This window comes from Amblyomma maculatum, chromosome 8, assembly GCF_055883805.1.
Source record: "Amblyomma maculatum isolate TAMU_Amacu chromosome 8, ASM5588380v1, whole genome shotgun sequence".
Taxonomy (NCBI): Eukaryota; Metazoa; Arthropoda; class Arachnida; order Ixodida; family Ixodidae; genus Amblyomma; species Amblyomma maculatum.
In genome coordinates, this window is record NC_139351.1 from 82775947 (window position 1) to 82789330 (window position 13384).

At 45.8% G+C, this 13384-nt stretch overlaps 1 protein-coding gene across 2 annotated transcripts in view; it reads right to left on the reverse strand.

Annotated features, from left to right (window-relative positions):
- Positions 1 to 529: 529 nt before the first annotated feature.
- The window catches only part of LOC146181648 (uncharacterized), a 28453-nt gene continuing 15598 nt past the window's right edge, over positions 530 to 13384 (reverse strand). For both annotated transcript variants that reach the window (XM_084576649.1, XM_084576648.1), the window contains one exon: positions 530 to 8392. In XM_084576649.1, the coding sequence (XP_084432775.1) occupies positions 7936 to 8392 (457 nt within the window). In that variant the 3' untranslated portion in view covers positions 530 to 7935. The remainder of the gene's footprint in view (positions 8393 to 13384) is intronic.

Consider the following 13384-nt stretch of genomic DNA (forward strand, 5'->3'; position numbering starts at 1 on the left):
ATTGTCCAATATTAGTACCCCAATTAAAATTGTGAAAGAGATCAACAAAAAAACCTTTAAAGGGCTAGAACCAGAGATTATGCTAGCATATCAATTAGCTTAAATGTGATGTTTAACCATGCTCCTAATGTGAATAGCTATAGTGAAAAATTATGGAATGGTTTGGTTTAATGTCTCAGTGACTCAGGCTATGAGACACGCCATAGCAAAGCTCCAGAAATTTGGACTGACTTCTCACAGCACATGGGCACCTAGCTTTTCCCTTCCATCGAAAAGCGGCCGTCATGGCCGGGATTTGATCCCGTGTTCAGGTGTCCACAGAAACAAGTGTGACAGATACTGCACTTTTCCCTTCCTGTGGACCAATTATAAAATATATCCTTAATACAGTAGTTAAGCGCCCTGACCACTGTACCACCGCAGTGGATAAATGATGGAATGAAACGCAGCTCTAGGCCAGACCTAAATGTTCCTGCAACCCTCCAACAACAACTTATGGTGGTGATGATTCATGAGTGAGTCACAGTAGTAAGCCACAGCAATCATTTTTTTACTTTGGTGCCGATGGCAACATTCCCTGTACACACAATTTCTGTAGGTGGGACTTCAAAATGCATTCCAAGGGCGAGGTGAGCAAAAAATAAAATCTGCACAGAGAGGAGCTAGACTGATCTATTGCAAAATTCTGTTCGCCAGTTTCTCCACGACACCCTGCTTCAGCCAAAAAGTCCCACTACCAGATGGCATCCAACACTCACTTCTCAAAGCAAGGAAAAAGGTATGTCGGGCAGTTATCGCTGCACAAAGTGAGATTACGCGGTGCCTGTGATGGCGAATAAATTGCACCTTGTTTGCTATTATTTGTGTTCTTCCCCATAGTAGAGTGCACGCGACCATCACTGCACTTGGAACACACAGAATGGGATGCTACCACGGCACATACTGCAGTGACATCATGCGTGACATTTTTGCTTGGCACCCCTGCACCCCAAGTAACCAGTGTGACAGTGCTAAACCAACGCCACAGAACCAAGGAACATGCTCTTAAGATCTGTAACTGCAAAAAGAAAAAAAAAAAAAAAACAGTTGTCGCCCTATCAACCTTTGTGAACAGTCACTATCTGCCTTTAATGGCACATTACTGGCTAGCTTCCAATCAGCCCATTACAATGTTGTTTACAATTGCGTAGCCACAACAGTTCTTATTTAGACTCTGTTTAGCACAGATAAGCTAGACACATGTGCTAGTATCTGTAAGAAACTATTAAGTGCACAGTGCGAGGAAAAACCGCAGCACACTTTTAGCATTCCTCCTCAGGACAATCTTGAATATGGGAGGGAGGCACCTAGAGTGCTCCCTGTTCTTATCTTCAGGGGGGATGTGGGGATTGCTTCGTAAAAATCGCAAGAAGTTGAGTTTAGAAAATTTAGCTTTTCGGCATCTACAGCACTCATAATCTTTTGTACTCAAATATTTCAGCCAAAAAACCAATTATAAGTGCTTCAAATAAATATACAGGCAAATTGACAACTTTAAGGCTTGTTTTCTGAAAGTTTGTTTTGAGCATAGCACTTTCCTCGTGGAAAGCACTGCACCACAATGAATGCATGAATTTGAGTGCTGTTTGTTTTGTCGTAATTGCTGACATGTGCTCTGTATCAAGACAGTCGCAGATTTACCGTCTAGGCTCGCGTTTTTTTTATTAATGAGTAATTAGGCCATGATGCATTCTAAACGTTAGGAGATGGTGCATACTGCATCCTTTAAAAGAAAGCAAGGAAATTTAGAAAGAAATTAAGAGTGTCTTGATTTAGACCACACTTCTTATTAACTTTTAAAACCATTTAGCGACCCATAGCCAATTTTGTAGCCGTGCTAGGCTTTCCACGAGCAAGCAACATGTGAACATGTAAATTGTGATAAAACAAAAAGTACTGAAGGTATCATAGTGAAACTTCATATCTGATTGTTTGATGGTATCTAAAGACAGTGCACTAATTTGCATGGCTCTAAGTTAAAAATATAAGAAAATTTGTGCTGATCCCCTGCTCCCCCCCTTCAAAATTACGAGGGACTTTAGCAACTGAAGTATTGAAAGGCGAAAGCCTGAGAAGCCTCATTTTGCCTATCGTTCCTGCCATCTGCAAGCCCACACTTGAACGCATGCCAAAGACCACCACGTGACCGGAGCGATGGCGCACCATCCAAACGCACACTTGTTGGAGAAAGTGTGACAGGTACTGCACCTTTCCTCCAGGAGTCTCATCTTGTTTAGCGTTCTTGCCATCTGCAATCCCACATTTGAATGCGTGCCAAGGAACGCCATGCGACAGCCACCGCAATAGTGGGACACACATTGTCCACGACAGTATGAGCCATTATAGGCTTTCGCCTCATAATTAGAGTGTCTCTGAATGTGTACCCTTCCTATCCTATAATTTGCCTCCCATAGTTAGCCTCTTGTCGACATTCGTTGCAGTGCCACATATAATTATAACTCGTTTACAGGAAAGGAAAGGCGCAGTATCTTTCTCTGGCAAGTGTGAGTTTGGACAGTACACCGTCGCTCCTGTCGGGTGGTGTTCCTTGGCGCGCGGTCAAGTGTGGCATTGCAGATGACGGGAACGCATCCTACCTCTGCCAATCAGAACGTCGCACAAGGGGGACACACTTTGTCCATGACAGCATGAGCCATTAAAGGCTTTCACCTTAAAATGAATGCGAGATTGCCATCTAGGAACGAGACTATTTTGGCTGAGAAAGGCCTCGCGTGGAAGCAGACTCAAAAAAAAGCTCCACAAATGGTCAACCGTAGCAAAGCAATGCAAGAGCAATGCATATTCAACTGTGTATGCACAGGGTATTCCTCTCCTGTGATTAGGCAATTCGTTGTCTCTGAAGCACGGCTTTGAACAAACATTCAAACCTAGGTTTGCACAAATTTCGCAGCAGCAGCAGCAACTGCTCCAAAAATTGCTCCAACGTGCTAACAGCTAAAAAAAAAGTACCTCCAATGCAAGCAAGATTACGAGAACCGGTAAAGATGACACAAAATATAACTTTTGTCAAACCAGCACAACTCACGAAAGACTGCATAATGCGTGGGGAACAATTGTGAAAAGCAGAATGTGGAATTCAGACATGTAACAGCACACAAAGACTACATCAGACCAGGGCAAACTACTAAGAAGGCTGACATAGGTGATAGTTTGCACTCGCAAAGGTTAGAGAGTCTGAACTTCTTTAATGCCAACAAATGTCTACGTTTTTCTGTATGTCGGAACATTGAGAGCTTTGCTATACATTGTGCGTATTTCAGTCACCTGTGCATTAAGCGACAACTTCTTTGGGTCAATCCAGAGGTGAACCGAGACTGCTCTGAAGGTGAACGGCATTCACTGTATGCCAGCGCTCGTTGTACAGAAGCTTTCTGACACTGCAATGCACAGAACACTTTGTGCAGAAAATAACCACCACTGCCAATACCTATGTGGCAAAGACTGATACACTCCAAACAATAACATCCAGCTTAAGAAGCTATGTACAGTCTTGCTCAAAAGTCTTCAGGTTTCTCTTTGAATTACACAGGCGAGTACTTCAAGCATCCCAAGAGCTTGCAAAGCCTTGAACGGGAAAGGAGCAGAGTCTTCCTCACCCCGTCAGGAGATTTGTAACCTGTTGTTTCATTACACTACAAGCAAACTACTTTACTCGAGAAACAAACCCTACAGTGACTGGACTTTTGAGTCCAGTTGTCAGTCATGCCATCAGCTGATACGACGAAATTGAAAACCTGAAACTAAGGCATGAAATTTAATTATGTTAAACTCCTAGCTCTCGTTGCAAACAAGCTGCCGGCAGCATTGATCAACAAAAGCCCCGATAAAAACATTAAAAAGACGGCATGTTACCACCGAACTTCCGCATGCAAGCAGCATGTGGAACATGCAATTCATTCTCATCTGGCAAACCAAACTCCACAGCAGCATTTCTCAAGAGATACCACAACAAGGAGCTCACTCTGTCAAATACATTACACATTCCCTCAAGGAAGCAACCTTGGCTTCAGTGCCACAAAAGACACCACACCCAGTGACAAATGCCATGCACAAACATATACTACATGCTAGATGGCTGATCTAAAGGTGCGAATTGCACAGATTTGAGAAGAGCACAGATTTTGACGAGTCCCACAGGTATCCACTGACGACACTGTACATTTCTGTTCAGAGATCTTTCAAAGCACACATGCCACCTAAACACCACTGAGCGACTAATGCTCAAATGACAAGAGTCATAACGACCGCCCCCCCCCTCTCAGCCCTTTACATGAACATCACTACATGCTATGCTCAAATGTACAGTCCAAAAGAACACAGGCAATACAGGCAGGACACCAATCAGAATGCTCAACCGAGCGCCAACTGCAAGCTAATCCTTTAGAGCATATACAGTGACCACTAGTCATTCCATAAGTGAGGAAAAGAAAACTGTGATGCTATCATCTGAAGCTGCTGTTAGGACTTGATGAACCATCATTATCAGCTGGACTATACCCACTGCAGGACAAAGGCCTCTCCCACATTTCTCCAATTAACCAGGTCCTGTGCTAGCTGCATTCACTTGACCCTTGAGCACTTTTTAACCTCATTCGCCCACCTGACTTTCTGCCACCACCTGTTACGCTTTTCTTTCCTTGGTATCCAGTTTGCTGTGACCATTGGTTATCCTTTCTTCACACTACATGCCCTCCCCATGCCCATTTCTTCTTGATTTTCACTAGAATGCCATTGACTCGAGTAGCCTCTCTGACCCACTAAGCACGCTTCCTATCTGTCTCTTATGTATCTGTTCCACAGCTCTCTGCATTGTCCTCAAAAATATACTTAATGCACTGAATTGCTTTCTCAAGCAAAGCGTGAAACCAGGCATGCAACCTGATAAATAAGTGCACAGCTATAAAAAAAAATCAAACACACTTAAAGGGACATTAAAGAGAGTAAAATGAAGCTGGCTTAATTTTATCGGTAGAATACCAGCTGCCAATCACAGTCGCCTCTCTGACTGAAAACAAAGGTAGAAAAGAACGAGAACAAATACCGATATTGCCACCCGGGATCCCGGAAGATGATTAATGTGCAGTGCGGTTATATGCCTGAATTTAACTTTTAAGTTTTGTTTCAGAACTCATGTGCACCCTTTTGGCATGCCAAGAACACTGCATAAGGACAGCCTAAATGTCTGAAGGTAAAGAAAAACCTGTGCTTGGTGGCGCCACAATCAGCCGTTTAGGGGCTTGTCAATCACAGCTGTGCACTCTGCATGCCAACGTGGTTCCGTTTTTGACGTGCTTTGGTTTGCAAGGCGAAGTTGATCTCGGACGAAGTTCATGCCTCGGAAAGCACTTCTTGTTTGAAATTCTGGCGTGAAGTTCATACAAAATGAGTTTCCCAGTTTTAATATGTACGATAAACTTCCAAGAAACAGAGTGGAGCCGTAGTACAGGCTGACCCTGTCTTGCTCGCCGGCTCCAGTTGCTGAGAGCGAAAAGGAAGGCTAGAAAAAGAGCTACAAGGTTTAAAATGACACTGAGCTTTTAATGAAAAAAAAAAAAAAAAAAAAAAAAAAAATAAATAAATAAAAAAGAAAACCCACAAAAGCAAGGAAAAATTGTGCACTGAGCAGAATTTGAATCCTGGCTCTTCGGATCTCCACCAGACTGCCTAGACCACTGTTCCACAGCGACTGCTCAGATGGTTTGTTGTTATTACTTGTGCAGCGTACCTGCGCTTAATTTTTTGTTTAGAGTTGAAATTCACATCGCCATAAAGCAAATGCACCCTATGCATGCTGAATCGTTTAGCTGGCTACTTCAAAGCAACTAGCCTTGATGGCTACCTGCTGGACTACTATTAAAGTCATCAGCAAGGACCCTGACGTCTTGCTGACAGAGTTTTCTAATAAATTTGTTGCTGAAAAACCAGCAGTTGAATCATGGCCATTTTCCTCTGGAACTTCGACACAGTCACACAGTCCAGAACACTCCACAGGCTCTCAAAAAGCGCAACCCCGAGAACATGCACAGATGCAAAGTGCTGATGGTACACGCAATCGTGTACTGCTACTGCAACTCAGGTCTTCGCATTATTAGAACCTACTGCTACTAATCTCGAATTATAAAAGTTCCTTTGTTCTCTTGTCACACACACAAAAAAAGTAAATACTGAAAAGTCGTATAGAAAGTGTTCAAGTTTAAAGGGTGCATTTTGAAAAACGTAGGGCTGCTCACCGCGATTTACGCCTCATTGAAAGGAGTGCCTTTCCATCTTCAAATCTCTTGTGCCAGCATCTCATTCTGTTCACCAGTTTAATGAGAAACAATAAAAAGTTGAAAGAAAAGCCACAACCCGCTTTCCTATCTACAGCTTGGTGCATGACAAAAAGGGATCTCACAATTGGCTGTGCCTGTCTCGTATCATTTGCTCCGCATGTCGGGACCATAGGAGCTGAGCACAAAGACACAATTCTGTCTACTACAGTCTGCCTACTACGTCTTGAAGAGGCTGCAGTGATGTGATAATGAAATGTAGCAAACCAAGGTGTCGAAGGAGATTTACAAAGCTACTGTCCCTAGTGACAGCAGGCACAAACCACCCATATTGTGCTCAACGCTGTGGAAGCAACTTAAACATCTGCATAGGTTCAAGTGGTCCAGTGTGTCTATATGCATAATGGCATCCTGACAGAAAGAAATGTCTAAAACGATCACTGCCTTCACGTTCACCAAGTGGCAGCACCATACAAAAGTGCCTACCATTCGAAGTATTTTAGCCCAATTGCACTGCACTGAGGGACAGTTTTCTGTCAATATCTTTCCTCGATGACTTGTTACTGCTTACGCTTTCAGTGAAGAAGTCACAAAAGTCGAACTCCTACAGAGTTTAGTGTGCCTATCAAAGGAACAATTAGCCGAGAGTGACATTCTTGCTCTGTTTATGCACCAAATGTCATTCGCATCAAGTCTTGTAACAGATGCGGTCTGATTTGACATCTGCTAAATCCCATGATTGATCTTAGCTAAGGCTAATACAAAGGAGAAGTACATGTGCACCGCTGCTACATTGTTCCATACCTGTGAGTCGGACCTCTCAAAAGCAACACATATAGTATATGGTTTTAATTACACGTTTCTAATGAGCAAGCAGTTTAATGCTATGTCTTCAAGGCCAATGCATTAAAACTAGAATCCATTGACGTTACAATTCAATTCTACTTCCACTGACAAAGACCTGTTGCCCACTCCGCAGTCTCACTAAGTGTGATCAAAGATCACCATAAATATTCGCCCCGGCACCCTTGCACCATTTTCCATCATACTGCTGGCTTAACCTTGTCACTACCACCACTGTCAATAAAATGGGATCAAGCAGGCACTCTCAGAGCTGTCAACGAAGCTAAAACTATTGTATCCCGAGCCGTTGTCTCCCGCGCTATCGACTGCCACAGCATGTTTTGTTCAAGTTTCTCCAGCAACACATTACATGAAACTTCTGAGATCACCAGCCCTAACCAGAGGCCTGTTTTACAGGCTGCGTTAAATTCTTGCCCCGGCCACAGGTTAACACAATCCACAGAAGGCCATGCAAGGCTGGCTCAAAGGTCAAGACGCTCAATCACCACACTTAAGCCGGGTTCAAATGCCTCGTTTCCTGCCAAAAGCTATCATCAGGTCACCGGTCTGAGCCCACTATCAGCACTCTCGAGGCACCAGTGATATCCCTTTCAAAGGTTCCCATCACATCAATACCACTGCTGATAATCATTCTAGCGTCAGCACACAAAATTCAGGGCCACCCATTGTCACTTAGATGACTTGCCGCGCACAAACGCTTTCTCCAGACTGCTTCAGGAGGTCAATGCCGGGGTCATCACCTTTAAAGTTCAAAGTACCTGATCACCAGGTCAAGGTTTTGCTCGGCCACCTGTTGCCGCAGCTGGTCGATGTCGGCTCGTGACACAAAGTCGCATCCGAAGATGGTTAGGGAGGACAGGTCGCTGTCAGCTGTCACGAGCGACCGCAGCCCCGCCCCCGACACATATTCCACCTCGTTCAGCTCAAACTCGCGAAGGTTTGCGAAGGTTCCTGAAGCGACGAGGGCCTCTAGCGAGGCATCCGTCAGTTGGCACCACCCCAGGCACGCTAGGGTCAGCTTGCCACCGTCGCGGAGCATCTCAAAGAGCTGCTCCGGGGTCACAGAGTTCATCTCGTGCGGGAAGAACTTGAGTCGCTGTAGCTGCCGGAAGTGCGTGGGCTGTAGCGTGGGCGGCTGGTCCGAGAGTATCAACGTTCGCAAGTCTTCCATTTCCAGGTCTGTCAGCACCGGGCAGTGTCTGCATGGCATGGAGGGAGAGCAGTTTTCCGCAATGCTGCACGCTACAAAGCTCATTTTCATTCTAGAAAGTACAGCAACACATCAAAGTACGAAAAAGCAAAGCTTCATGCATGAGCCAGCAGAAAACCCAATAACCCTTGAAACCAAGGAAAGCGGAGGAAAGTATTCATTTACTTAGCTTTAGCTCCCACTAACCTGAACCCTGACAGCACATTTTTTATTAGCTTCTGGGAATTGCACCATGGGGAATGCCTTTAGATGCACAAACGGCCTTTTTCTGGCAATACAGGACGAACAAATTTTGTGCAGCTACTGGAACATATTTAGGCTGAAATGAAGTTAACCTAAGTAAAGTTTGCTTTCCACCATTTGCAGCAGATGGCAAGAAAGCCTATTTATTGTTTTGGGGTGAGTGGTAGCAAGACAGGTTTCACACTCGAAAATTAAGGCTTTGCCTGAGCCAAGCAAATGGTTTGGTTTGGTTTGTTGGACGTCACAAAGCGACTTGGGCCATGAGGGATGCCATCGTGCAAGGCTCCGAAAATTTTGACCCCCTGGGGTTCTCTAACGTGCATGACATCGCACAGCACACGGGTGCCTAGCTTTTCGTTTCCATCGAAAAGCGGCCGCCGAGGCCGAGATTCGATGCCGCATCCTTGGGCACAGTAGTCGAGCGCACTACCAGTGCACCATCAAGCACAATATGAGCATGCATTTGCCCCTGAGATGATGACAATGAAGGTAACCAAGTACAAGTTAGCTGATATATAATACCCTCCCAGAGGAAATACTATACTAAGAAAATATGTATGGAAGGAATGTGACTTATGCGATACAATGAGCACGTTAATAATAATAATAGCTGGTTATTATTATTATTAATTACAGCAAAATTTTTTGTTGCCTTCTAACTTTCAGTGTGTTCATTGTATCGCATAAGTCACATTCCTTCGATGTAGGTAACCATTGTACAGGTGTTCATTAAATAAAATTACTGGGATGCAAACAGTTTTCGGCAGTTTTTTCAGGCCCATTCCATAATTCGAACACTTTTCATCACTTGAAGGCTGAATCAACAAGTTTGCTTGATTTGGACCTAAGCTAACATACCCTAACAAGTTTTCAGCGTTTTTCACTTAGCTGATACACCTCTGGGCAAAAGCAAAATTGAACTTATGTCTGGCTATCACTTCACCATTTTGCTGCCAAGGTCGTACCTTCAGAATACCCTCACCATATTAATTGCATCCATTGTCAGTTATTTCTTGTTGCTGTTCGTCAAGAGCATGTGAAGGTAGTGCTTGTGGTTGACACATTCATTGTGTTTGATGCCACAGTAACCCGAAACTGAAAACAAAACAAAAAATCGGGGGTCACTTCAGCTTCACCTTGAAGGATGCGGTAGCGTAGGCTACAAGGCCACATATATTGAGACCTGTTTTAACCAAGCTGTATGGATGTCTTTGCGTGGCCTAGGGATAATGTGAATGCAAGGGTCTTGGCAGGCAGATTCTGACATCACTCTCCGATATGTAACAAGAGGCCCGAGTTGGCAGCTTCTGCCGAATGTAATGTCAGGCAACCCTGTGGCCAGTTAGTGCTCGGCCATGTCAGCTACCAGCTAGTGCCTGCCAGCACCAAGCTTGTGATTTTTCGCTCACAACGGCAACGCCAGTAGATGGCCGCCGAGACTGGGTTTTCAGTGCACAGGGCCTGTAATGCTGTATTGCATTAAAAAAAAAAAATGGGGCGGAGGGGAGGGGTTTCAGTAGTTGTTTTGGGGCAAGAAGCTAAGCTGAAGGGAAGGCGCAGAGCTTTGCAGCGGGCACCATGGTGTCACATTTTAAGCCTCCTCACAGCTTAAATAGAAGACCGCACGCTGCCAAGAATTCAGCGTCTGCATGGTTCACAACACAACCTTGCGGAAGGCAGGGCAAGAATGGTGGGAGGTTCAATAGCGAGCATTGATTCTAGGAAACTGGCACTGTTTTTTTCTTTACTTAGAATCATTGGAAGGCCCATTACTGCGAGAAAAGGTTGGCATTCAAAGTGTTTTTAACATATGAACCTTCATCTTAAGAACATCCATGTGCATGCCAAGACTTCAAAACGCCTCCCCACCCATTTCCATCCAACCTGCAGAAGGCGCCGCCCGCCACCAACCCAGAGTGTAGGGCCAAAATTGAGCTCTTTTTAGAGACAGGATCAATTCCTGAACGCACAGAAGTCCGGGTACTGGGGCTCTTCATTCATCAACATAGACGGTCCGACACTACCTTGGCGAAACTCCGTAAGGTGGGGGACCAGGTGGGCCGCATGGTCCGCCGGGTTTCTAACAAACGTGGGGGGTTGCGGTGCAAAGACGCCTTGCGGCTGGTGCATGCATTCGTGACCAGTCGAATCTTGTATTCGACTCCTTACCTTTACCTTCGGAAACAAGACGAGGATGCACTCGAAGTCGTCCTGCGCAAAATTTTTAAGAGAGCCCTCGATCTCCCCGTGAACACCTCCAACCAGCGTCTACTGGGCCTGGGCATGGTGAATACGTTCCGGGAGATCCGAGAGGCTCACTTAACCAACCAATACACACGTCTTTCTAAGACACGGTCGGGTTGCTGCCTCCTTGCCCGGCTACACATCCAACATACCACCCTTATGGAAGATCGTGTACGCCTCCCTTTAGAGTGGAGATGCGCCCTCCACGTATGCACTCTTCCTAAAAACGACATGTGAAGACCACAATGGCCGGTGCCTGGCGCGGGCGGAAGCCCTGGGCCGCCATTATGGATCGAAACCTGGCATTTACTACGTGGACGCCTCCGGCCCCCACCATGGGGGATGGTACACGGCCGCAGTGGTCCACCAGTCCAAAACTGTTAACGGGCTTACATTTCGCGCCCGTGACATAACCCACGCAAAGGAGGTCGCCATTGCGCTGGCAGCTACCCACACTGATTCTAAAACAATTATCTCTGACTCGCGAGGGGCCTGTCGGAATGTCGAGTAAGGCTGGGCACCATACTTAGCCTACCGACTACTTCAAAATTGCACCTACACCGGGGACCCCGCTTACCGGAATATAGTATGGGCTCCTGCTCATATGGGTCTCGAGGGGAATGAGGCAGCCGACGCTGCCGCCCGCGCGCTCTCTTTCCGGGCTTCCCATCTCGACCCCCTAGATCAGGATCTCGAATTCGAACCCGCGTATTCTTTTAAGGACATTGTTCTTTATTATCAATCTTGTCATAGCCTTTACCCTCGCCCGAGTAAAGGTCTATCTAAGACGGAGGAGCGGCTTCTACTCCGTCTTTATACCAACACTCTGCTGTGCCCGGCAGCACTAAAACATTTTAATCCCTCCTTCACGGGCAGTTGTCCGCACTGTGCGGAGAAGTCTTCGGACATCTACCACATGGTGTGGGCTTGCTCATCCAACCTAGCTATTCCTCCTCACCCCAACCCCACTCGGGAGGACTGGGAGGCGACCCTGCTCGGCTGCTATGACCTGCAGGCCCAAAAGGCCTTGGTCGAGCGCGCCCGGGCAGCGGCCGACGCCACTGCCCGCATACCCAATATATGTAAGGGCTGGATGTTCATAGATCCGGCCGATGCATACATCCACCCCTTTTGGATCAATAAACGCTTGTCACCACCACCGCCTTCCGAAGCCTCCCAACAGCATAAATCTAAGGTGAAAGCAAGTTCAATGATACCAACGAGTCACCTAGCGGCTAAAGCTGCATGTGCGATGAGATGCCAACGGCAAGCAGACTAGACCTAACCCATTAAACACCACTTTAATTACATCCAGTGTCCATTACTTTTTGTTGCTGTTAGTCAAGAGAATGTGAAAGCGGTGCATGTGTTTGACGCATTCATTTTTTTTTCCCCTTTTGCTGTATGCAAGTGCAATGTCCTCACTCAGTGGAAGGCGGAAAAACCTGCTGTTCATTGCGGGATGATTTAATTTGAAGGTGACGGGTTCCTGCAAGCGAGAGTACAGAGATGTTGGTCTCTGGCAGTGCGTAGGTCAATCGAAGTGGTCAGCGACCATCCAGGGACACACAGGCTTGGAAATTGGCTCAAATTGAGACAGAAGCAGCAGTACAAACTCTAATGTGACAATGCGTTCCACACAGTGCAAAGTGAAGAGCAGAACTTTTTTTTTTTGCTCAAACTAAGTAACCCCTGCTACACGTGTCTCACCCGCTCCTCAACTAGGAAAATCAGCCAGGCATGGGGCACTATCATCCCCATGAGGTACAGAGGTACCATATTTTAATGTAACAACATTGTTAGAGTTGAACCTTGGAAACATAGTCACACTACTCCTAGGCCACGTAGACAGTCCTGTACAGTCGGCGTCGGCCTTGTGTACTGGGCTACAAAAACCAATATTGGACTCCAGCTTCGAACTCGAATGAATTTCAGGGCGAGACTTGTGTCTACACTGCTTGTGGGTCTCTGGAGCACCGTACTTCTGCTCAAGTGTTGCCCCAAAAACCCAACAGCTGCGGCAACATTTAGACTTGTTTGCACGAATATGCATCCCTGACCCCTTTACCCAAAGGTGATGCCGACTGTACAGCTTGGTTAAAGTAGCATATCTACATGTCGTCCTTCGGATTATGTGCTATATAACAAATGTGTACTAATGAGTATGTGCAAGATGATAGGAACACAAATTAAGGATTAAGGAGCTAACTGTTTCGTTACCACACCAATTCAATTGATCACCGGTGTTCAATGCTTCAAATCGCCGATTTCGACATGATGGAATCGTTTCTCGTGCACCTAGCACCACCCAGTGGTTAGTCCAGGTACTGCACTTGTAGAACCAGTTGAAATTTTCTCGCTCTGGTGAAGTTTCGATTTTTGATGAATCTTTTTGAGAACTAATGTACATGTGTTGAAGAATGATGTTATCTTCACCTGGTGGCTTTTCACAGCATTCCGCAGAATGAAGTTTTCCACAACATCCACGCATTTG